Source organism: Vombatus ursinus, unplaced genomic scaffold (genome assembly GCF_900497805.2).
Source record: "Vombatus ursinus unplaced genomic scaffold, bare-nosed wombat genome assembly UNPS02014807.1, whole genome shotgun sequence".
NCBI lineage: Eukaryota > Metazoa > Chordata > Mammalia > Diprotodontia > Vombatidae > Vombatus > Vombatus ursinus.
In genome coordinates, this window is record NW_020954585.1 from 22875568 (window position 1) to 22902915 (window position 27348).

At 37.0% G+C, this 27348-nt stretch overlaps 1 protein-coding gene across 1 annotated transcript in view; it reads left to right on the forward strand.

The window, feature by feature from the left end:
• MPRIP (myosin phosphatase Rho interacting protein) overlaps positions 1–13574 on the forward strand; it is a 186045-nt gene extending 172471 nt beyond the window's left edge. The window contains exons 21-24 of the mRNA XM_027874439.1: positions 93–179; positions 1753–1915; positions 4297–4382; positions 12149–13574. Coding sequence (XP_027730240.1) covers positions 93–179; positions 1753–1915; positions 4297–4382; positions 12149–12220 — 408 coding nt within the window. The 3' untranslated portion in view covers positions 12221–13574. The remainder of the gene's footprint in view (positions 1–92; positions 180–1752; positions 1916–4296; positions 4383–12148) is intronic.
• Positions 13575–27348: the final 13774 nt, after the last annotated feature.

A 27348-nucleotide genomic window follows, 5' to 3' on the forward strand; every position in this document is an offset into this window, starting at 1 on the left:
CCTCTTCCCCCCTACCCCCAACCCCTGATTGCATTTATAGGCTTGGCAGGTTTGTTTCTGAACAGTCACATTTCGTTTTTGTTTTATTACAGGTCTTATTGCGGGTCAAGGAATCAGAAATACAGTACCTGAAACAGGAAATCAGCTCTCTCAAGGATGAGCTGCAGACAGCACTGAGGGTAATGTTGGAATAACTATGTGATTAACAGCAAAGAGTGAATAAATTGAGAAATATGAAGGGAAAGTATGAAGGTCATTCCCTGTCAATAGCAGTATGATCCCATCTGTATCTTGGGATCTGTTTCTCAGTTTTCAAGCAAAACTTTAAGAGTTACCATGGAATAACACAGTCCTCTAAAGTTAATAGAATTTCAATTGTGTTGTATAGTTTACCCAGCCCATGTTTGGTCCCAGGCAGCTAGGTGGTACAGTGGTGAGAGCACCGGCCCTGGAGTCAGGAGGACCTGAGTTCAAATCTGGCCTCAGACACATAACACTCACTAACTCTGTGACTCTGGGCGAGTCACTTAATCCTGATTGCCTTAAAAGAAAAAAGAAAGAAAGAAAGAAAAGAAAATGTGAGGGGGTTTCAGGAACTCAAATAAACGAAATGCCAAAAGTTTCATTGGTTATTCAGCCACATTTTTTGTTCTAAGATGTCATATTGGCTTTTTTTTTTAACAGTTACTGTCACAACCACCTCCTGGCCCACGTCCCTAGTAAAGCCTTTTATGTAACAATGAAGTATAGTTGAGTAAAATCAGTCACATTGGCCATGTTTGGCATTGTGTCCCTCATCCTGCACCCACAGTCCAAAGCTCTCTACTGAGAGAAGGATTTATGTTTTACTCTCAGTCATCTGAAAACAAGATTGGTCACTTCATTCATCAGAGCTCCAATGTACAGCCACTTTCTTAATAGGAAAATAACATGTATAAGACAGGGAATGAATCTTCTAGCTTAAACTTTAATTGAAGGTGTGTTATAGGGTTTGGTTGGTTTGTTGGTTTTTTTTTTAAGTCGTTGATAACTGGGGATTCTGCTTTTACTTAAGCTGATCCTTTCTCAAACCAAGTACATTAGAGATGGTGCTAGAAGAAGGGTAGATATTCCTCGAAGGTACAGTTCTGTGAATGATGCATCTCTTACTGCTTACTTATCATTTTTCCTTTTAGATTTTACATTCTGGCTGTTTGTCTAACATTTGTCAAATATTTATCATATTAAGTGAGACTTGTAAAGGTTAACAGCTTTCCTCCTTTCAGAGACAGAGAATCAGAGGCCTCAAATATGCATTGATTGTGTTTAAAGAGGGAAGTACCCTTAATTTTAAAATATTTGAGAGACCCTATGAAGAAAGTTTTGCAGAGATTACATAAAATGATAGGGTCCTAGTAGCATGGCATAGCACTGGGCTTCTTTAGAAGCAGGTGACCTCAGGTTGAGCCCTGCCTCAAACACTTATTAGCTATGTGAGTATGTGATGAACCTTTCTAAAGCTGTCTGTTTCCTCATTTGTAAAATGAGGGCAGTAATACCTGTAGAATACAAGAGCCATTGGGTTCTTGTGAGGGTCAGATGAGATCATGTTCACAAAGTCAAATGCCTACTCACAGAACACATGACTCAGTTAGAAAAATAGATGGTGTCTAAAATCCTGAATGTATCGACAATAATCCTGACACATCACTGTCATAGTCATATGTTGATTTTCTTGTTAATCTATAATCTTTTTTTTTCCATTTTTTCAAGGACAAGAAGTATGCTAGTGATAAGTACAAAGATATCTACACAGAGTTGAGTATTGTGAAGGCCAAGGCAGACTGTGATATCAGCAGGTTGAAAGAGCAGCTAAAAGCAGCCACGGAAGCACTGGGTGAAAAGTCTCCTGAAAATACTACAGTGTCGGGATATGGTTGGTTTCTTTTAGCTTTCCTTTCTTTCCTAGTTCCTGTGCCCTCATTAATACACACCAAATTACATTAACTTGTGGATACTACTGCAATAATGAATGTGTATTATAGTTTATATCCATATCATCATCGTCATCATTATTATCATTACACACTGTATTTAGTGTAGTATAAAAAGAGAGAAGGGTTGAATGTAAGGTATTAATCTCTACATCAGGATATGTGGCAGAGAAAGGAATGCCTGTATAATGCATCAGTCCACAGCTTTTGGTGTCTTCTCATATATCGTAGTAATGTTTGACAGAAATACTATAAATATTATCCTAACAGAGACAAAAGAAATGAAGACTGTTAGTAGTGAATGCTACACACAGCTATATTCTCAGAAATGGAGAATTTAAGGGAACTAGATTGGGAAACCATGGACATGATAAGCAACAAGTAACATTATTGGAAGTAAAGTTGAATACATTCAATAGACACGGTATGGGTTTCATTCCTTGAATCAAGCAGTCTGTATCCAGTCAAATTCTGACATTTTAGAGAAAAGATTAAAAGACTAAAAGAAAATTAGAAAACAATGCATGTGCAATGAGAATAGTTCCAGCTTATTTAAATGCATTATTGCTGCTGAAAAGTCGATTTTATACAAAAGTTTAACAGATGTAAACCAATTGCAGTAATGAGACAAAAGCAGCCTAAAAACTGCTTCAGTTTTCCAAGAGCAGCAGAATATAAAACTGTACTACAGACGAAGAGAATGTCATCACAAGCCTGGCACAGAGACATAGTATTAGTGATAGGGAGTGGGGGTGAGGGAGGGGGCCTTCATTTATCTAGATATCTGCTGGAGTTTTCTTTCTACTAAAAGCAGAACCACTGGTAACTTCTTAACTTGTCTTAAAGATAATTTCATCCTTGAAAAGGTAGAAGAACCAACAAGGAGAAATTCTAATCTGAATATGGTTCTCAGTAGCAGGGAGGGAACTGATTGCTAGGGTAGAAATGATGTGAACTCTGAGGGGAGTGACCACTCAATCCTAGACTTTGTAACAGAGGAGAGGAAATCCTGGTAGAGTCTGATAGATACTTTCTAGATTTTGGGAAAGCAAACCTCAGATGGGTCAAAAGAAAGATAGGTACAATCCTATGGACTAAAATGCTTTAAGAGAAATCAGCCCAGGAGACATGGAGGATACTCAAGAATGAAATTCCAGAGAAACAAAGGAAAATAATTCCATCATGGAGAAAAAAAGGCACTTGTTTTAAGAGACTGTTGTGGATGCACAAGGAACTTATTAGCCGACTTAGATTTTTTTTAAAAGAAATATATAGAAGATGGAAGCAAAGCCAGACAACAGAAAATGAATATTAAATTGTGGCATGACCCTGGAAAAATGGTACTTAGGAGTGCTAAAATTCAGAATGAGGGGAGACTGGGGGAACCTATGGACAGTAGAAAGGGTTTTTTTTAAAGCTATACTAGGAGAAAAAAGGGGATCACAGATGGGATAGTTCCCGTTTATGGAGTGAATGGGATGATGACAATTGATAGAAAGCAGCTCAGTCATTATTTTGTTTATCTTCTCTGCAAAGGAGAATGGCGTTTTAGTCAATCAATCAATCAATAAGCATTTGTTTACTACTTAGAGATATGAGAAAAGACAAGAACAATTTTTGTTTTGTTTTTGATAACACTTTGGGAGTATAGTCCGTACCAGGTCAAAGGTATGATTATATTTTACTTGGAGTCAAAAGATATCTGTTCGGGGCAGCTAGGTGGCGCAGTGGATATAGCACTGGCCCTGGAGGACCTGAGTTCAAATGCGGCCTCAGACCAAACACTTGACACTAGCTGTGTGACTGGGCAAGTCACTTAACCCCAATTGCCTAAAAATTAAAAAAAAAAAACTACAAGAGAAAAAAGGTATCAGTTCAAGTTGTGTACTTGCCACTCGCTAATAAGTTTATGGCCATGGCCAAATTACTTAATCTCTGTGAGCCTCAGTTTCTCCATCTGTAAAACTGAGGTAAAATACTAAGACCACTTAACCTCAGAGAGTTGTTGTGGGGGAAATACTTTGTAAAATATTATTATCATTACAAAATCACATTACTAAAGTGTTTTGTGTTATTTGATTGAAGTTACATAAATATTATTAATAAATTGTAATTAGTTTCTAGTGGCATTTCTTAAGTCTTACCAAAGATGGTCATGGAAATTTAATTCAGCACAACTGAGTTCCCTAACTCCTCATTGAATATTTCCCGTACCCCCACATATAATCATTATGCTTAGAAATGTTTTACAATTTTAAAAAGTTACAGGCTATTTAAAGACTTATAGAAGGAAAAGGTTAATGGGCCTGTTTGGTTTTTTCAGATATCATGAAATCTAAAAGCAATCCTGACTTTTTGAAGAAAGACAGATCCAGTGTTAGCCGTCAGTTAAGGAATATCAGGTCAAAGGTGAGTTTTGGTTTTTAAAGACTACAGTGACACAGAAGAATTCAACTTCAAGAGCAGTAGAAGGCAGCCAAAATGGAAACAGCCATTCATTTCCAGAAATGAACTTTAATTTCACAGAGCTTATGCCATTTGCAGAATTACTTATTACATGTTGAGTATATTTACTACAATAATTTTAACAAGGATCGAGTTACTTACTCACAAATGAAATTAATCTTTAAGAGGCCAGAACTGAGAAGTAGAACTTCTAGTTAGTTCTCCTTTCTACTTCTAAAACCAGTATCATCCAAGCTTCTGTGTTGTCTGATATCGTTTTGCCTCCTGTCATCACCACTTCCGTCATGTATCATCACCTGTGTCTCCATATCTTGGTATTGATGACTTTTGGAGAAAGCATGAGGTTGTGGGTATATATAGGTAAACAAAGACACTCTTCACCCATCGTGCTGAGTACTTGAATTATTTCCCTTTTATTCCATGGGATGCAGCCCAGGGGAGTTTTTTTAAAGGGTGTCCATGCTTTTTATGGGTCCGATGGGTGGAGGGTGGATTGTTATGAACACTGTTGCATTTAGGATTTATGTGCTTCTTCTTGTTGTTTATTTTTGCTCTTTCCCCTGACAGTCCGTAATTGAGCAGGTCTCATGGGATAACTGAAACGAGCCAGATTCCAGGTTCCCTGTCATGTAGGTAAACAACCCATACCAACCAACCAACCTGACTCCCTTGAGGGAGCAACACATTCTGCATGCACTACTCATACCTCCATATCAAGCTATAATCTTTTTCCTCATTTTATTATTACTCTTTTTAATCGATCATCTCTCCCACTCCAGAATCTACATGGAAAACCACATTCAGTTTCTTTGCCCCTTCCCTGGCGAGTTCTTCCCTCACATTTTGCCACACTCCTTGGCATTGCAATCTCTAAACGGGACACCTTGCCCAGGGAGGCAGTACACCTTCACTTTGTTAAGAATAGCAGGCTCTTTGTGGAGCTGACTTCTCATGGGTGGGCAGGATGTGTTGTGTGAAAGGGCTACAGTGGCACCTGTGGGAGCAGTCAAGCATGCATGCTGAATGACCTGTGCATGTCCCCAACTAAACTTGCTGCATTGTGCACAGATACATTTTTAAAGAAAAAAAACAACAACAACAAATCAGACATTTGCAAGGAGAAAGAGTTCACAAGTGTTATTTCCCTTAATGTGAAGAAGCTGACACTTATCAAGTACCTACCCAGATAACATGAAAAAGTCAAGGACAATAGTCACCATCATGCTTTTTAAAACCAACCACCCCCTATTCCACTGGAATAGTGGAAATGCCCTCTAATCCAGATTTGCTGAGTTAACCTAGTAAATGTTTGCCATTGTGTACATTTGCAGTTTGTATTTTATCTAGTTGGTGAATGTCAGCACTGTAAAATAATGCAAAGATTTGACAAATGTTGATTGTAGCTTTCTCTGGTTAGGTAAGCTGTTTAAAGGGGGAAAAGTTACTAATCAGGCAAAAGTAACTTTGAATGGATTTAATATTTTTCCCTTTTTTTGTGTTTTTAAATGTTTTGTTTTATCAAAATGGAACTCTTCTGAGGCTTTTTAACAGTCTTTAATGGAAATAAGGGAAGGATTTTGGTCAGAAGAGAGAATAAAGGAATTGAAATGCTGAATAAGAGGATTTCCACCATACGTTGGGTTGTGAATAAGATGGAGGTAGTCGAGTACTTGTACTTTATGATTAAGCTATTTTTCACCCAGATTCCCTTACCCAGTTAAAAGGTAACAGGATTGGGGCAGGTAGGTGGCACAGTGGATAGACCACCGGCCCTGAAGTCAGGAGGACCTGAGTTCAAATCTGGCCTCAGACCAAACACTTGACACTTACTAGCTGTGTGACCCTGGGCGAGTCACTGAACCCCAATTGCCAAAAAAAAATATTAAAATTAAAATTAAAAAAAAAAAGTTAACAGGATCCAAAAGAGATGGTCAGTTATTGTCAATGGAATAATGAATACATTATTGCAAGCAGGACAGGATTAAGTTAATTTTTATTTAAAGGAGTGCTGTTCACCTAGAGGCATCTAAATATGATTTATAGCATTTTAACCTTTAAATCTATTACATATAAAAATTAAATAGCTCCTTCCCTCACAGAGCTCACAGTCTATTGAGGCAGATAACATTCACATAGTACATATAAAATATGTGTATATGTATATAGAGAGAATTATTGATACAAAAATGGTATCTACCAAAAAACACAATCTTGGGGCAGGAGGGATTAACAACCAGGGGAATGAGGAAAGGAATTTTGAAGGAGGTGAGGAGATAGCTTTCTTAATCTGAACCTCCAAAGGACCTAGCGATTCCAAGAGGAAATGAGGAAGGGAGAGCATTCCAAGGATGGGGAGCATAGTCTTTGTAAAGCCCTGAGGTGGGAGCTGGAGGGTAATGTATGGGTATCAGCAAGTATGCCCGTTTGAGCTTACTTAGAGTGCATTAGGGTAGCAGTAATTTGTAATTGGCCTAGAAAGCTAAGCAGGAACCAGATTGTGAAGGACTTTAAATGCCAAACAAAGAAGTTATCCTATGGGGAAATAAGAGTTACTGATGTTTTTGAGCAGAAGAGTGTCATAGTCAGACCTGAGCTGTTTGCATCTGTGTGGAAGATGGCCTGTAGAGTGATTGGATACAGGCAACCACTTAGGAGGCTTTTGCAATAAATAATCCAAGTGAGAGGTGATAAAAGCTTGGATTAAGGTCGTTATGGTATGAATAAGAAGAAAGGGACAAATAGAGATGTTGAGAAGGAACTGACAAAACTTGGCTGCTGAATAAAGACGGCAAAAGAGGAGGGAGAGAAGAAGGATCCAGGGCTGTGTAGTTGTAAGCCTGACTGACTAGAAGCACAGCAGTGCCCATAGTAGAAAAAGGAGAGTCATATTTGGGATACCTACGAGACATCGAGGTAGACACAGAACTGGGACCCAACAGTTTTCTCAACTGTATAATGAGGGGGTTGAACTAGATTCCTTCTGACATCCCTTTCGCCTCAACTGTAAAGGGAAAGTTTCCTGTTGAGTTCTGTGTCTACCTCGATGTCTCATAGGTATCCCAAATATGAAACTTATCTCCCAGGGTTGTTGTGAGGATCAAATGAGATAAAAATGGTAAAGTATTTAACACAGTGGCAGTTAGAAGGGTTGTATAAATGTTAGCTATTATCATCATTATTATTATTAAAATGCATCAATGGCCCCTTTATTTTTGGCATCCCTATTGTCCCCCAGTGACACTCCCCCCCTCCCTCAACTACCAAAAACAGAAAGAAGGGAGAAAATCCTTGTAACAAAGAAGCATAGTTAAACAACATGGTTTGTTTTTGTTTTTGTTTTTGCTAGGCAATGAGGTTAAGTGACTTGCCCAGGGTCACACAGCTAGTAAGTGTCAAGTGTCTGAGGCCAGATTTGAACTTAGGTCCTCCTGACTCTAGGGCCAGTGCTCTATCCACTGCACCACCTAGCTGCCCCTATAGTTAAACAACATGAATGTATATAGTGGCCATGTCCAAAAATGTTGTCTTCCTGCATCTTATGTCCAGCAGCTGTCAGGTGGTAATATGCTTCATTGATAGGTCTTGTGGAAATGCAGTTGTGTGTTGCATGAATCAGAATTCTCGAGTTTTTCAGAGTTGTTTCTTTACAACCTTTCTGCCCTCGTATAAATTGTTCTATGGATTTTGCTCACTTAAAATTGTGTCATATCCCACCAAGTCTTAACGAGTTTATATATACTTGTTAAAATGTCAAGTTCAGTTTATCATCCATATTCTGTGCATGTAGACATCTGAGACCCTAAGTATTTTTTTCCTGTTCTTCTCCATTCTTTTCCTTTGAATTACCAAGCACTTATTCTACTATTGTCCTACTAAACTCTACAGTTTCTCATTTTATATTTTTATGTGAACATCTTTCCTCTTCCCTCTTTAGTTTTGGTTTGAGTCCTTTTTGGTCAGGTTGGCAAGGGTCTGGTCAAATTCATTCTTCCCATCACTCAGTAAAGGCATTTATGGTCAGGTGTCATTTTGGTATCTGAAGCCATGGTCCAGAAAAGAAATTCTCGTTCTTTGATATCAACACAGTGGATTGTTTGCTTCTTATAGCCTCTTTTTCCTTTCAGAATCCTAACCTTCTTCTAGGGAAATAGATGAAAACAACGTCAGGACCTCCCAGGCCCTTTGACTTCCTGCTACTTGCCTCGATCTTTTTTAGGTTTACTGTCATTATTTCCACCTTAATCAGCAGGAGGATAGCTGTCTGTGGGTTTGATAAGTATGTCATATCTCAGAGCTAACTCCAGAAAGACACCACACCCTTCTAATGAGCTAAGTCAAGGCTCCATATGACTGTCTCTGGACCCCTCAGCAGGGAGTCAATAATCATTATAATATTTTGCTTCTTCCTGGTATCTGTAATAGGTTTCCTTGCACTTTGCTCTTTGTAGCATTAGAAGTGGCCACTTCAAGTTCCAATTCAGCCTCAGATCTGCTAAATGACTACAGTGCTTAAATTTTTAGCATTCTAATATTCACCAGTCTCTTAAGCACAGATATCTAGAAGTGCTTTCTTAAGGACAGATATCTAGAAGTGCTGCCTTCTGTATCATTGCCAGATTTAGTTATTTGAAATAACAGAGTTAGTTAATGGGCATGTTGTATTAACAGACAAATAAATTCTAGCTCACAGGTCAGAAATCCTGATGTTTGATAAAAATTAATCAAGAAATGAAGTATATTGTTATATTTTTCTTTATAAACATTTGTAAAAACTTATGAAAAACAGTAGGAGAATTAAAATGGAAATAATGAGTGTAGTATTGTCAATAGCTGCTAGTGTGGTTTCAAGTAGACAGCCTTCAGGAACTAGGTATGTCATGCTTTAGTTATGACTCACCAAGTGATATTTATATGTGCTACCTGTATCACTAAGAGCTCTATATCTCAATAGTAGATTATCACAAGCCACATGCAATATGCTTCCCTGACAGGACTTACATTCTTTTAAGTATGTATAAGATGAGTTAGTAATGTTTAAAAAAAAAGTCTATCATAACTCAAAAATTATATTGACTCAGCACGAATGGGAACAGTTTTCAGTAGTTTCCTCCATAATGACAATAAGACACGTTGGGTAATTTCTATAGTCTCAGCAGAACTTTCTAGTAAACAATTGCAGCGTGTTTGTTTTTTGTTTTTTTTCCTGAAGTGTTGACTGAAGTGTGAGGTATGGTCACGGGGACAGAATATAACGTATCCATGAATCTACCTGGCATAAATGGGGAATCAAACCTGTGACGCTGGTTTTATTAACACACAACAACAGAATATAAAGAGAAAAGGAAAGAGTAACCTGCCCCAGGGAATTGTGGGTTTTTTACCCAAATCTTTTTATTTGGATTCTGAAGTGACATGTACTCAGCAGACCACATGAGTATTGAGTGAGAAAGTTGCACAGTGAATGAGTACGGGTGTTTTTGCAGTCCACAACTTGTCACTGGTGATTTACTAACTGTTGCTCCTTCCTGCTTCTCTGCTTCAGTGTAGAAAAAACTGCTAGAGCCTGGAAAAAAAAAAGAATGTCCCCTCAACCCTGTTTGCTGTGATTTGTGACTGTTTGACAGGCCTGTGTCTCTGCATGGATGCTCTGTTGTTGACGATACTTGTTTCTCAGCAGTCCTGTTGGCTGCTGGAGTGCAGCCCCCTACATAGGATAGGGCACAAGGAGAAGGACCCTTGGCTCCTCACACAGTTCATGTGAACATGTTTGTGCACGGCAAAAGGGTATGAGATTTTAGCTTCTAGAAGGTTCCCATTCTGGCTCAGCCCCAGCGTCTTGCCTGGTCCTGCTGAGCATACTGTCTCAACCTTTTGTGATTTAGGTTTGTTTAGACATTTATTGGTTTATAATTTGTTAATGCCTCCCCTGTTTCAAAGCACTATGCTAAGCACCATAAAGGATGAAGAAATGAGTAAGCCTCAGTTCCTGCCCTTAAGCAATTTATAATTTAGTTGGGAGAGATGATAAATACATGTAACACATAAAAAGGCAATACAAAGCATTCATGTTGTGAATTTTATAGTATCACTATAGTTCGCAACATTACTACACTGTCACTTTATTCTCACAATACATGTATAAAGTAAAAGTATCATCACCACTTTAAATGACAAATGATGGTACAGGGTCATTAATTATGTGTAGTTATATAGTCAGCAACAGAGCTGGAGCTTCCCAACTCCACTAAGTTGGTATACAGTGTTCATAATAAAAGATTAATAAATTGATATGCAAAGAGAGAGAGAGAAAATTTTCTGTCTTAAGTTCAAAAGGCAGCATCCTCTAAATGCTTCTAGTAGTAAATGATGCTTAATTTCACTGAGTCCTGGTGAAATCGGTGATAATGTGAAAGAGATCAATTTATTCAGATTGGTTTGGCTGACCAAAAGACATGAAAAGACATCTTATAGATTGTGACAGGCAGCTGTGTCACAAATCCCCCTGAGTCAGTCCACCTCTTTGTCTTTCTTGGACACATATTATAGACAGTTCTCTGTTTCGGGATTGAGTAGGATCATCTTTGGAAAAGCCGTGTAGCATTTTCTTTCTTTCTTTCTTTCTTTCTTTTTTTTAGCACTTTCTTTTTTGTGCCTTTTGTACACACTGCAATAATCATTTCCCCCACAACTTCTCCCACCTTCTTCTTCTCATTCCACTGCAACAGTAACAAAGAAAAACACTGAAACAAAACCAACGGACGGCAACTGCGTCTGATAGAACGTGCCACATTCCTCATTCAGAGTCCCCTATCTCTCTTAGAGAAGGGAGGTAGAATTTATTCTCTGTCCTCTGGTACTGAGACCAATCACTGCAGCTAATGCTTTCAGTGCTACCCATTGCTCCCTATATTAGTATTATCCCATCAATGCTATATGGCTGCAACAAAGGATGCCAATCTCAGAAGTATCAATTACTTGTGATCCAAATGACAATGAAAAGACACACTGGTGATGCAAATAGGCTATGTACCATATTAATTACTGATTATGACTAGCATTTGAGAAATTGAATAAAAATCCTTCTAAAGACACATGGGACTGGAAATGGAGGAAAATCAGTTGGGTAGTGAGAATGAGAGTCAATAGATGAATAGCCTGATTGCTATATAAGTATCTTTTTCAAGATATTAAAGGGGTGTGGGAGGGGACCACACACAGAAAAAGATCTCCAGCATATTGGGGGATTTGTTGATTTCTTAGGGGTGCAGATGTACAAGAATTCCACAGTATAAGGTGTGAAAGGGTTTTGGTCTATACTCTTTTAGCTATCCAGGTAGCTACAAGATTTTTAACCTAACCACTCGGACTGCTGATTGTAGTGCAGCTTCAAGCCTGTTCATTTGCTTCAGCTTCTTTATGCACACGTTCTCATTTCTCCTTTTATCATCCAGTTACTTTGGGAGAGAGAAGGCAGGAAACTCTAGAATTCCCCAATAACCCTTCACAATAAGTTTCTCTCTAGCATGTTCCACTAATCTCTTCACAAAGGAGGCCAACCTTTCTCCTTCCTTGGCCTGAGCATCAACACCATTTCTTTGTTTGCCACATGTACTCTTTTATTTGGGACTTTTACGTAAATTGCCAGGGGCTGTGATTTGGGAATTTTAAAATTTTCTGCATTTCTTTTTTTTTTATCTTTCCACACCCAGAGTCTGAAGGAAGGCCTGACTGTGCAAGAACGTCTGAAACTCTTTGAATCCAGGGACTTGAAGAAAGACTAGTTGTATCCCATTCAACTTGAACACACATCCCACCTGGCTTGCAGCAGCACAACACAAACGCTGTTTTTTGTCTGTACCGTATTTTATTATTATTATTATTGTTATTGTTATTATTGTCATCATTAACTGTATGGATGGATAAGAGACTGATTTATGGATTGTAGTTCACACCACTTCCTGCTGTGTTGATTCCTTCAACTCCTCCCTCCCAACATCTTATCAAATCTTTTCTTCCACTATATTCTAGAATTAGTAAATGATTTGGGGGGGGAGGAAGGCAAACAATCTAATTTCCCTCCCATTCTAGCAGCCTGTATTAGAGTTCTTTACTGTAATTCATTACACTAAGTGTCAGTATTAAGGCTCAGCAGCCTATTGATAAGCTAGCTCTGTCTTACCGAATGTATTGGTATGGAAACAGGGCCCAGTTGGCGTATCTAGCTCTGCTGCTAACTGGCAGTGGTTTGGTGCTCATGTGCACTTTGAGCCAAGTACGCCAGGAGTTAGTCTTAACTCATGTTTCTCTGAGGTAAAGCCTGAGGACATTCTGTTTCTGCCTAGATTTACAGCACTGACCTACTGGAGAGAAATTAGAGGGGGAGTTGGAGAGGAGGGGTGGTTTGTAACCCTGATTCTGCCACCCTTGATCTCGACTCTGATGAAAGACTTTTCAGGGGGTGGGGGGAGTGGGGAGCGGAAATGATGGCATTTTGTACTCCTTCTACTAATGCAGCTTAGAACCACACATCCCAGAATATTGTGGCAAAGTACTGCAACAGAATTGTTGAAACTGATCGTTCCTAATTCTTGTTTGTTTTTTTTTTAATTAAATCTTGCACAAAACACCAGCTCCCCCTCTCATTACTTCCTCCGATCGTTCTTATGTTATTTTCAGTGACCACCTATTTTTGAAATATGGATTGGGGTTTTGCATTGTGATTCCTACTATCATTGAAAAGCGTCTGCTCTAAAAATTTAACCTTTTTTGGAAATTATTCCCCCTATAAACCATGTCCACATAGTTTGTTGAAGGGAGGGAGAGGGAAGGAACGTGAGGAGGTGGTGACACTCTTTTGGAATGTCATCTTTTATAAATTATTCCTAAATTCAACTGAGATCAGTAGTGACTACCCTCATGTATACTTTAAAAAAAAATCCTAGTCAAAATAAGACAGTGCTAACAATTTTGCATGATATTTTAATACTTTGTGAATTAGACTGGATTTGTTAAGGTCCATTCAAAATCCTTAGGACTAACAAGTTTAAGATTAAGATCAAGTTTAAGATTAAACAACACTTTACCCCAAGTGAGAACTAGTTCTGTTGCCTTTCAAAGTGAAAAAAAAAAAAAAAAGTCTGAAATAAGGTCCTTTTGATGGATTCATCCTTTTTCCTTCTTCTTGGAGCTAACTTGACACCTATATTGCTAAAAGTCCTCTTTCAAAATGTGTTTTAGCTTTAGATGGCCCTAAGGGCAGGGTTTTCCCGCCTGAATTTGAACAGAGTTGACTTGGCCAATCTTTTATAGCAAGCTTTATCCGGCAAATGGGTAGGTGATTTAGAATAAAAGTATTGTTAAAATCATTCTGCTCAACTTGCTTAAAAAGACTGAGTACAACATGGTAACCTGGGAAGGCAGTCGAAAATACTAAACTATATGGATGGAAAGGGTAGAGGTGGGGAAATGACCTTTGATTATAGTAAATACTCAACTTTTTCTTGTCTTACTTGAACACTTCAAACCTCCAATCCCATCACACGATTCATTCACTTCCTTTCTCAACTTCAGTATCAATACTCTTCCAACTTCTAAATGCTTAATACAGAGAGCCTCTGCCTGTCATTCTGTCACAAGGAAGGGTGAGTTTTTATGATACTTGTTGTATGTAATAGAAACTGAGAATCAAATAGTATTTTTTAAATCTATAAAATAGAAACCACCTGGTGGTAGACTTGCTACAAATGGCTAGTGATTTTTGTGTGTATGCTGTGTTCCATATCACATCTTTTGAATATTCAAAAGCTAGAATTCCCTTTGTAAGCAGGAAATTATTTCCTGCTATCTGTAAAATAATATTTTACTTGCATCTGCTAGAACTGGTAGTGGAATCCCTGCTTTTGAAGCAGGTGATTGATGGAGGCAGTGTCCATTTGCTTTTGGTATGGCACTGCTCACATTCGCCTCTTTGTGAACACGTGGCCCTTCTGAGAGTTAGGCTCTCAAATCATCTTAGGATGAGGAGGAAGTGTAGCAGAAGAGAATATAGGGTTTGCTACTAGGAAACAAACTGAATCTGACTTGAGGCACTGCCAAGCATACTTACAGTTTTGCTATGTCGTATTATTTATTTCCTTCCCTATGAAAATCAAGCTTACCTGCATGTGGAAATTTGTATTTTGTTTTGCTTTTTCTAACACTTTGACCTAAGCAAACTAAGTGAACATATTTGGATGTTCTTTCTTTAGTTATCCAGCCTCCTAATTCTCAGAGAAGACTGCCAAGTGAGAGAACGTGAAATGCTGTTATTTGAGCTTCCCCACTTCTCTCAAAAAGTAGCCTAGTGTTGAAACTGGAATGCTTGTTTTACTATCTAGTTATGTAGAAAGAAGTAGGATATTTGTGTTAATGTAGCTGAGAAAATAGCAGATCTCTTCTCTTATGGCCTTTCCCTACCTTACGGTTCAATTCAGTTCAACAGACAACTATTAAGCCACCTGCACTGTACGAGAAGACACTCCGTATATCATTTATTTAATTCATTAGGTACTGATTGCAGTTATTTTCTTGTTGAGAATTTTTTTTTTGCCTGAGATACAAAGGTGAGGAAGAATTTTAACTAGACAAGTAAAAGCAAGTGATCTTGTTTCTTCTGCTACCAGATGAAGATGGCCTGGACAAAAACACACAGACTGGTACAGTGTTTGTAAGATGAGTGATCTACATCCTTTCCCACACAGCTTCATTTTTCTGGATTCTGAAGGGATCATACTCTTAAAAAAAAAAATACTCTAAAAGGCAGCATCCCTCAATATTTTTCATACGTTAATCTAGGCAACTAAATCCACTGGAAAATTATTTAATGATCCTAATTCTAGAAATTAGTCCCCCCAAAGCATTAGTTAACTAATTTTAGTACTTGTGGAGGAAAAGTGAGTATCCTCCTGGGTGTTTTTTTTTCTTTTTAAGGTAACTATAAAATAAGGACATTCTGGGTTCTTCTGTTTCACTTGGTGGTAGTTGACAATGACATAAGACAAGAGGCATGTGATTCAGCAGACACAGGGCATATACCTTTGGGAAAGTGAGTTATGATGAGATGAGAAAGTATAAGATGAAGGATTGATAGGATAGATAGACATAAGACAGTGAAACTGCTGGTGGTGTTCCAAATACATTGACAATTTTGGATTGTGTTGGTTGCTAGTACTGTCAGCAGAAGCAGAAATAAGTAACTGAAATTAAGATAAGGATTGTCTTTGGCCTAGTGAATGAGAATGAAGAGAGTCACAACTATTTGTTTGCATAGTAGAAATGGGTGATGTGCTCATCAAGTTGTCCATATAGGAGGAGAGAACAGCAAGTTGCCTCAAAAGAAGCCTAATAAGAGCACTAAAAACACAAAGCCAAATAAAAGAAATGATGGCTTTAAAAATTAGAGACGTTTTCCTTAAGAACTATGTAAAGCTCTTTGCAAACTCCAAAGTGCCATATAAATGTCAGCTAATATTATTCCAGTCAACTAGTATTGGCATTTAATGAAATTTATTCACTCCAGAAGTAGATGTAGCAATGTAATTTTTAGCATGTTGAAGAATTTTAAGAACTGAACACTAACTCTCCTTTATAACCCAAACTATAACCATATCAAGATTATCTTTCTTTTAGACTCCAATTTTATTTGGGAAGAGAGTAAAGGTATTACAGTGGAAGTCAGGGTTCTAGTCCTGGCTGTACCACTAACTAGCAAAGGCCTTGGGCAAATCACTTCTTCAATAACTTTATGCTTCACCTCAAAGTTATTATTGGCATGTATATGATTTAGAATAAACTAAATAATCATTTAAATAGACATTAATACCACACATATTTCTTCTCCACTAGAAAATTACAGTGATTTTTTTTTTAGGCTAAACAAAGTATTGTTAGATTCGTTATAATAAATTATTAAATAAGCTATTGCTTATAGGTTTTCCATTAATCTCATGGTATATAAAGAATGAGCAAGCTCAAAATTTACCACTATAATAAATTTTTCTCCCTCTTCCACATCAACAAAATCATCTTTTATTCTATACCATCTGTACCCCAAAACCCTTTTTTAAAAAAATTAAGCTCAGATACTCTTTCTACTTTCAAACTCTGAAGTAGGTAAAAAACATATGAAAAGCTAACTTTCTCCTATACTTTTTCCCAAAACCAGAGTATTCTGTAATTTACTTGCTGTGCTTAGATACCTATCTGTTTCATAGTGGATTGTTAGTGTAGAAGATATTGTCTGAAATGCCCTTAAGGGGTAAAACACAATATACATTTCTCTGTATTAGGGGAGAAAGAAATTATACATTTATATCCATAGAAACATAATTCTTTTTTGCAAGCTGCTATACTTTACATATTTCAGTACTGAAAAGAACCAGATTATTTAGGAAAAAAAAAATTCTGTGTTCTTTGATAGAAAGTTACATGAATCTGAAAAAAAAATATGAAAACATGAACATTTTTAGGTTTTGTTATAATGCTTTTTTAAAAAGGGCTTTGTGGGGGGAGGGAAGTGGGGGGTTGGGACAAGAACCTGTTTCTTGTAATAAAAGAACGGAATTAATTTCTGCTTTAACAGAAGAACGCTTTCCATGGTAGGCAAATCGCTGACATGAAAGCAGCATGATGAAATATTATTTTAAGATACATCCTTGATGTAATTCCTCTAGACCACTGCATTTCTGTGGTCAATATAGAGTACCTATACATTGTGAACATTTAATCTCATGCATGCTCATTATAAATTGCATTTTCTCTTTTTGAAGACAGCTTTGTCTTCAAGATAACTTAAAATCTGTACAGTATTCAAAGCACATACTGTAAATATTTATTACTTGGAAGTTAGTAGAAAGGGTTTTGTGACTTATTTTTTTAAAAAAAAATCTAATACAGATGGATCCTTTTTAAGATTGGGAAAAAAAAAGCTCTGGGTGTGATGTTGAATGAACCCAGCATTATGATAGTTTTCAATGACTGTTTTGAATATCTTTTAAAATTCTTTGCTGACAGTTGAATTTGAATATACTTGTCAAATGTATAGTGTATCTGAAAAGTATAATTCTACAAAAGTTGAATTTTTCATTGACAGAATTCAGTAATGTTGTACTTGATATATATGGCATTAACAACTCTCTCTGCATAAAATTTTTTAAAATGAAGAAAAAACTTGCATTTAGCAAAGATAGCTACAATGTGACAAAAAAACTTTTTTACATAATAACTTAAAAATGTTATAGGAAGGTAAAGTATAAGGTATAGTTTTAACATCAGGGATGCAATTCCATCATTTCTCCAACATTCGAGATTATTAGGTAGGGCTGTAGGGAATAGATTTACCAAATCTTCAGTTATAACGTTTAATTAAACATCATGTTGTAAGCTGAAATTATATGTGTAGGCATTATTTCCAATATACTGTATTCTCTCACATCAATGTAGAAGTGACTTAATTGCAATATAAAATATTTTGGAGAATTGAAGGCTAAAATACAGGATGACCTGGGAGAACATTAAATAGCCCTATTTTATGCAAGTGAGTTTCCTGTACTGTAATGACTTTTAAAAAACTACCATAGATTAATGAAGTTATAAAAGTCAGTAACAAATTTAGCCATCAAATCCTAGTTGTCAAGTTTATTGCAACCACCTCCTTATTTCTCCTAGAGCAAGGGGTTCATAATCTTTTTTGTGTGGTTGACTCCTTTGGCAGTCCAGTGAAGCCTATGAATCCCCTGTTCAAAATGGTTTTAAATGCATAATATACATAGAATTACAAAAGAAACCAATTCTTTTTAAATACAATTATTGAAATGTTTTTAAAAGTTCATGAAGTGAAAAGTTAAGAATTCCTATCCTAGAGGAAGAAAGAGGTTGGACAAGATAGATACATTCATTAATATGTCTTTGTATATTCATTATTATAAAATTAATGTAAATATATCTTGGCTTGAAAGCTTTTAGAATTCACCTCCATCTTTGACTTGCCTGCTGACTTATTCTTATACTAGTTCAAGACCAAGAATTAAGTAGTGAGAGGAAATCATATGGTTTTCTAAGTAATATTTATAAAATGGTAAGCAGTGCACTGTGACACTTAGGAATGATATAGCTTGATTTTTTTTCCCTCTTCTATATCCTCTTCTTTTTATCCATTTTTTCAACATACCCTGCCTCATACTTAATGAAAATAATAATCAATTAGGATAAATACCTTAATTGAGATATTAGATTGATGGGATTTATAGCTCTGACTTATATCAACTTCTAAGAGAGAAAAGAAAATCTTATCTGCTGTAACAGTATGAATTGGAAATAATCCATAATGACTTATCCATGCCTAAAATGATCTTAAAAATAATAAGCCACTGCTAACACCCATGCATGTGTGTGTGTGTTTAAGCATACACTCACACAGTAGTACACTTTACACAATGATTAATTATTGCACTAATATTAAATGTACTGTGCACTAGATTTAAAAATTTTGTGAAAAATGAAACTGGTCCAGGGAAGAAACACCAGCATTTTGACCAGAAAAGCTTATCATCTGTAAATCAGATATGAGGTAAAACTTGTGTATATATATGGTTAGCCCCACATGGTTTATATATCCACTCCTGTCAGACTGTCAAATTTCCTTTTAAAAAGATAGTAAAGGATGCTGATCTACTTAATAAGGCTTCTCTCCCTCCTTTCCTTTTCCAGTCAATGCAATCCTTTGTGCTTTTTAAAAGCCACTGTTCCTGATCAACTGTTCACTGTAATTAAAACATTACTTTGTCACAATATTTATTCCTTAAACCTTCTGTGACATGCTAGATTCCTGTGGATGTAGCTGATCATTTTTATTTTGTAAATATTACTTAACTTTACATAAACTATATCATAATAAACTATTTTTGCACCACCCTTTGCATGCTGTGTACTGAGGTTCTCTTTATTGCAAGGGTAGAAATATTAAAGTTAGCTTAGGTGCATATCACTGGGCTATAATTGATTTAGTTTTCTCAGATGTTTGTTATTTTACTTACATAGAAAGGAGTTTTTTAAAATGAGTAAGTATGAATGGAATATGAACTACAAAACCGAAGGGGACCGTACCAGATCAATGAGATCACCGAGCTCTTCCTTCCTATGTGACTTTGGGTAACTTGCAACCTTCCTGGGACTTGTCATCTGAGAAATTATTGGGGAGGACTAGATCGCCTCTAAGGGCCCTTCCAGCTTTGGATCTTTTAATCTATTAAGGTAAAAAGTGGGAGTCCAAACTCTTGTTTTATTCAGAGCAAGGATAGCAAAAAGACATGTATTACATGATATGTAATACAAGTGATAAGGGTAATAAGGACAGGACTATCCCCGGGGTTTCCTAGAAAAGATGAAGAGAATCTAGTCCTAAGTTTCTTGGTCATACTTAGTCACTTGATAATCAAGGGTATTGCATTTTACATTCATATAGAAGGTAAGAGTGTTTTTTAAGATGGATGACTGGCTTTTTTTAAGTTTATAAAATGATTTAAAGGTACTTAACTATTACATCATTATAATGTTTTTATGTAAAGTTCCAATAGCATAATGGTACTCTATCACAAACTACTTTTCTGGTCAATGAGAATATGAACTTGAAATCAGTATTGAGTTTAAAAAAAATCCAAGGCTCCCCATATGTTGCGTTATAATGTAACAAGGCTGAACATACGCTATTTTCCTTTGATCAGGACCTCTGATTTTACTGAGGTAGGGAACTCCCAGTGAAGAAACTACTAAGGAACATCTGTTACCAACTATTCTGCAATGTACAAGACTCAGTGTTCCCTGGGACACTGGAAGGTTAAGGGGCTTACCCTGGGTCCAAGAGCTAGTGAGAGGTAGGATTCAAACCCAATCTTCCTGACCCTGGGGGCTAGCTAGCTCTTCACCCCACTGTGCCATGATGTCTCTCAGATATTCACTATTGCTACAATAAAAGCCATTTCAGAATCAAAAGTGTGCATTTAAAATGCCCGTAGCATTTAGAAAAAAAAAATTATCAAAAGTTTAAACTATTAGACATTTCATGTAAGACCTGTTCTTCAAGATCATTCTGTACCCCACCTATAAATCAAATTACAAGCCAGAATTATTTTTTTGTGAGCTCTTCACTCATTTCATGAGAGATAACTGACGAGTAAAACAGATAATAACAGGGATTTTTTTTTAAAGTAATTTCTAAGGTATGACATAAGGCAGATTGTGCTTAATAGCTTATAATCATTGCTGTTCCTACAGATGTTCCTGAGGCAGTGCAAGATCGAGTGTCTTATGAAAATTCAGTTTCCTATAATTTCTGGTTTTATTCTAATTCATTAAAATTGGTAGCCTTTTGTATGGCATATACAGTGTATTTAATTATTACAGGCTGTTTGCCAACCATTCTAGAAAAATGTTTGCCATATTTAGGTCCCATATGCTTTAGTTGTGTCCTTGGAATATATTCGTATGCTGAGGACTCAGAAACAAAGGGCATCAGGCTTTGGATCTTCCTCACTCCACAGAACTATTAAGGCCTCTTTGAAGAATAAACTGAATTCCTAAGACACTGCCACTAAACAGTGCAGAAGTGGTAGGTAGAAGAGGATTTCATTACATTAAAATCAAAATTGATTCAACTATTTTAGACTTCTCAGCAAATACAAAAATTTTAATAGCTAGGTTAATGTAAAAGGTTATTAGGAAGGGAAGGTTACTTCTGAAGAGTTTCTCTGCATTCTAGGAAGGTGCTTTTCCTAGCCAAATAAGTAAACTTATTGCTATTCAAGTACTACCTCAAAAATAAAAAATTTAATATCCATTTGCAGAGACCCAACTAGATTAAACAATAATAAAGACTGAGAGGTTTCTCTCTGCAAACAACTATTTGGGTTACAAGATGAGAGAGAAAATTGGCAAGGTGGACTTTATGGGTCTTTTTTGTCACTTAAGGTATGTTCTAGGATTTCCTGTTTTCTTTTCAAACATATAAGTTGCTTGAAGAGATGCAAAGATATTTACCTCAAAAAGAAAATGAGTAGATCTGTTCAAATTGTCATTTTGCTTTTCTAGTTTGAATATATGTACTATCCTTAGTGACAAAATCCAAGAAAGACAGGCATTTGTCGTGTTTCTAACCAGGCATGTTACCATTTTGTGGGAAGAGGGTATTAATCCAGAATGTCATGCATAATTTTACACATTCTTTCACCGCTATTTCCCAAAATCTAAGATTTAATGTGAAAATCAGATATTAGTGACAGCCTTTAGCTTCCATTTGGAATGGCAACCTCCACAAAAGTTCGGCTCTGATCATAAAAGTAGGTTTTCAAAGACTATACCAGTGGAGGATAAGCCTCTGGAAGTGATCTTTCGGGCTAGAAATATTTCCAATAGTGTGGCCACTAGATGGTGAACCCTTTAGCCTTGGCAATCCATGAAGCAGAATTTTTAAAAAATGTCTCTCTTGCCTGTCTGACATGATGCTGATTATGCAGCAAGTGTAGCAGAAGGTAATAAAAAAAGTCTGTAGAGTGTTGGTTTCCTCAATGTGAGATGAGCTGGTGCAATGGAAAGGGTACTGGCTCTGCAATCAAAAGACTACATTCAGATCCCACTACTTATTACCTGACAATGGACAAAATCAATGAACCTTCATGGGCCTCAGTTTCCTCATCTGTAAAATAAGGGGGCTGGGCTAGACGACCTCTGAGGTCCCTTCCAACTCTAGAGTTATCATCACTGATTTTCCCCAGTAACTAACAAATTAATACGTTAATCAAACGACTGCTCAACATCAATATTGATGTTTTCACTCTAATTGAACAAGATGAAAAGTTGCACCTAAATCGAAGGATGGACCAGGCTGTCCTCAAAGAAGCAGATCAAAGAACTGGAAATGATGTCCTCATGTTCTTTAAGGTGTATTTGGCCATCCTGCCTTGCAATGTTCACAAGAACCAAGGCTACCAGGAAGCTTATGCATTAATATCTGCTGCAAAAGATAGGATAACAAAATTCTATGAAGAACTTGACAAAAAAATAATTGGGGGGGGGTGCTAAGCAATGTGGTAAAGTGACTTGCCCAGGGTCACACAAGTAGTAAGTGTTATATGTCTAAGGCCGGATTTGAACTCGGGTCCTCCTGAATCCTGGGCTGGTGCTTTATCCACTGCGCCACTTAGCTTTCCCCTTGACAAAAATGTTCAAATTAAATTCAACAAACCTCTATTAACTGCCTACTGTGTACTAGTATGATCAAGGCAACAGACTGTCTTCTTGCCAAGGACCAATCTAGCTGAGTATGGAAAGATATTCACTGCTAACAGGATGGCCACTTGATGAAGTCTGTAACCAAGCAATTGATGTACAAAGACTAAAAATGGCACCCCTGATCTCTCAAGGAGCTTACAGTCTACTTAGAGGATACAAAATGTATGCAAAAAAGTAAGGAAAAGATGGGGTGTAATGCAGAGGAAGGGCACACACAGAAAATAGAGATCCATACACATTGGTCTAGGAAAATTTGAAGAAGAAAGCTGTGACAACTTGGGATCAGGGATGGCTTCACAGAAGCCATTTAACAACTGAACTGAGTCAAGCCTTGAAGGATTTTGAAAGGTGACAATAAGGAAGCACATCACAGGTGTTAAGAGATAGCCTGTAAGAATGAGTGGTGGTGAGTGAAAGCATTTTAAGTTTAGGGAAAAACCATCATCCACACTCGAAAGATAAATTCAAGCTAGACTGGGGAGGGCCTTAAATAATAGGTTAAGGAGCTCATAGTTCTCCTACAGGCAGAATAGTTGTATAACCACGGCAAATTAATACTTGATGTCTTCAATGAGATCGTGAGTAAAAAGTAAAGCAGCGATTACAAAGAGCCAGCATGGCTTAATCCTGAACAGCACATGCCAGAGTAATTTCACTTCTTTTTTTAACAGGAATCTAGATCTTTGGCAAAGCTTTTGAAAAAGTATCTCACAGTATTTTTGTGGAGAAGATGGAGGGACTTGGGTTAGATGATAATATGGTAATACAGATGGATTCAGAACTGCTTGGAATACTGGGACTTACAATAGCTGTTAGTAGTTCAACATCACCACAGCAGGTCACAGTAACTCTCTTCAGAGAATCTGTTTGGATCCATGTTGTTTGTTTAGTATCAATGACTTTTTTCAGGTTTACAGATGACACAAAACTGCAATGGATAGCTAACACACTGAATGACAGAGTCAGGATCCAAAAGGATCTTGGCAGGCATTGAGCTGAATCTCATAAGATGAAATTCAATAGGGATATATGTAAAGTCTGGCACCTGGGTACAAAAAAATCTGCTTCCCAAGGTGGGGGAGGCATTATTAGATAGCATTTGTTCTGGAAAAGATCCGGGAATTTTTGTAGACTGCAAGCCCAATACACATCAGTAATGTGATCTGGCAGCCGAGAAAAACTAATAATTATCTCTGTTTGCATTGAGAGATAGTCTTAACTGTACGTTACCCTCATCAGGCCTCGTAAAGAATACCGTGTTCAATATTGGGCAACATAGTTTAAGAAGGACATTGAGAAGATAGTGTCCAAAAGGGGGCAACCAAGGTTGGGAAGGTCCTTGAATCATCATGACATATAAAGATTGGTTGAAGGAACTGGGCATGTTAAGATGGCAGAAGAGAAGACTGGGGATATGATAGCTGCCTTCAATTATTTCAAGGGATATGGAGAAGATTTTATGCTTGCTCTGTTTGGCCCCAGAGGTCCAACCTAGGAACAATGAGTGGAAGTTGCAAAGAGGCAAATTTAAGCTTGATGTTAGGAAAAAATTCCTAATAATTACATCTGTCCAAAAGTGAAATGGGCTCCCTCAAGCAACGGAATGTTCCCCTTCCTTGGATGTCTCAAAGGGGACTAGAGAACCATTTGTTGTGTTGTTCTAGTGGGTATTCCTTTTGTATATGGGATAGACTAGATGACCATCGAGGTCTTCAATATCTGTGATTCTGTGTGAACCAACAATGAATGACTACGTTGAAAATACGGTCTGGGATTTAGAAATGAAAGAGCCAAAAGGCTTTCATGGAATATAACACCTAAGTATCATGAATATGTCAGTAGAGTATAAACAATTTCTATCCAAGCTTCTTTCTCCAGTAAGAGAGTTGAAAATTGATGGACATGGCAAGAACCAAACATTACAAAATATGAAACGTGAGTATATCTTGAGAGGAAATGACTGGTTACTGATATGGGATCTATATCAGATTAGCTAACAATGCAGGCAGCCCACTAGTTACGAATTAAGAGATGTCACAGTCAACATCAAATTAAAAGGATAAAGATAAAAAGACTGCATATACAATTACAAGAGCTTCAACTTGACCCTTTAAGGTGAATGACACCAATGAAAAGAAAATGGAAAAAGGTAAAGATAGTAAACTTTTCACAATTTACCCCTTTAATCTTGGCAAAGCAGTAACCACAAAAAACAAACCAAAAGAGTCCAGACACCCAGCAGCAAACTTTGGAGCTCTGCTGTGTGGAAAGACAGAGCAGCCAAGGGCAACACTACTTTAAAATATAATTTCATTTGTAAAACATTATAGGAGCAATGACTCATAAAATAGCAAAAACAAATCTGCAGAAAGGTTGGCATGAGATCCAATTAGAAGAATTATGACAAAGAGAAAATGAAGCAGAGTTGTCAGGGTTCCTATAATCTATTTTATCAACAATAGAAACATCACATTTGTACTCAACTTAAATTTGAAATGCACAGAGCACTGACCCTGGAGTCAGGAGGACTTAATAGTTCAAATCTGGCCTCAGACACTTACTAGCTGTGTGACGCTGGACAGGTCACTTAACCCTGATTGCTTCCCCTGCCCCTCCAAAAAAAAAAAAAAAGATCAAGTTGAGAAGAGCAGCTAGACCATACCAGATGCACAGAAAAAAAAAAAATCTCTGCTAGAAACAACATAATACAAAAGAATGGCAAAAAAAAAATTAAGAGTAAATAGTGCTACAATAAAAGATGTTGAAAACAAACTGACCCACAAGCCTACTTTCTCATCTTTATAAAATCTTGGTAATGATCTTCTTGTTCAACAAGAGTATCCTTGATGAAAATACAGGGGACTAGGGACTGGTTAGGCTCTTTAAAAAATACTTTCCAAAATAGAGACATCAAAATTGAATGAAAGTATAGAGGGGGAAAAAAAGATCCCATCATGTCTGTGGATTATTTTAAAAATATCTATTTAACTCAAAATCCATTCAGAAAGGCTCTCTGCCAAGAATTTCTTATGCATATGAGCAGCAATGGTAAGCTCCTATGAGATTGTTGATAAATCCAACCAGACATAACTATTCAATGACTATCTGATTATTAATATCAAGTGAGGCATAAAGAAATGTATCACCTGGCAAAAGTATTTAACACTGTCATGGAGGATGTCCTGCAGAGAGCAAATGGAAGAAGAATGCCCTATAGATGGTTTAGGGCTTTTGGATGGTCCTACTTGCAAGAGAAGCCTCCTCAATGAAATCTACCATCGAAAAGAGAGCAGTCATCCTAATAATTTCTACAGGAAAAATCTGATGAAAAATGCCTAGTATATGCAGTTGGATGGCCAGATTATATTGATACACATCTGGAACAAAGCACTTTGCAGATAAGACAATGACCTGGGGGCCAGATGTATTGGAGAAAGAACAGATTGGAGTGTATCTGAAAAACTATTCAAGGCTTTCAACAAAACCCAAACTGCTCCCTGACACTAACAACCAACTTTCTAACACCAGTGCCACCAGGCCTGCTATCTGATTACTGGAACACCACAATATTAAAATAATCACAATTTGGGTTTGACCCAAAGGGCAACAGAATTAAGAAGTGGCATAAACGGATAAGACAGCTCAAGTGCTGCAATGGTACCCATGAAATGAAACAGACCTAGAAAAAGGCCACCAGCATGCTGCATAAATCCTCTATAAAGGGTTTATGTGATAACAGAAACAAGAACTGCAGAGGGTGAGAAGGTGTGGATGGGCCACTATTTGTACTGATGATATACACACACTGACGAGATCAAAGATCTACTGGAGTATCTTAAAATAAGATAAACATACATATGAGTAGAGAAAATAATTTAGAATGTTTTAGAACTTTACTGGAAAATTTTAGAAAACTCTTTCTAGATATTTGCATGTGTAGTACAGATTAAAGATAAATTTAAAATAATATTTGTGGAACTTAGAATGGTATGTACACAGGACAGAATGAAAGGCTCCTTTATGCCTAAAGAAATAAAGGATTGAAGATAGAATAAAAATCTAAAAGCTTCTAACTTTTGTCTCTCTTCTCAAAATACGCCTCCAAGATTATTTGAAAACTCATAGTTACCCAAAGCAAGACAGGTATTTAGCACAAGCCCACACACATTTTTCAGTGTAATAGAGAGGCTCTTGCTAGTCCTTTAGTGCCAGGTCTGGAGTTAGAAAGACTCATCTTTCTGAGTTTAAACCTGGCCTCAGACACCTACTGTGTGACCCTAAGCAAGTCACTTTACCCAGTTTCTTCATCTGTACTGAGCTGGAGAAGGAAATGGCAAACCACTCCAGTAACTTTGGCAAGAAAACCCCAAAAGGGGTCACAAAGAGTCAGACACAACTGAAAATAACTAAAACAACAATAAAAGTGAGAATGTTTATAAAAAAATTAGCTACCTAACTTAAATAGTAGCCTATTTCAGGCTCCTATTATTTACTGCTATTAGCTAAATCATGTTCTAGTAAACATAGTAAAAAAAAAAAAAAGACTGAAATGTTTGCTTATACACAAATATATTTTAATAATATATCT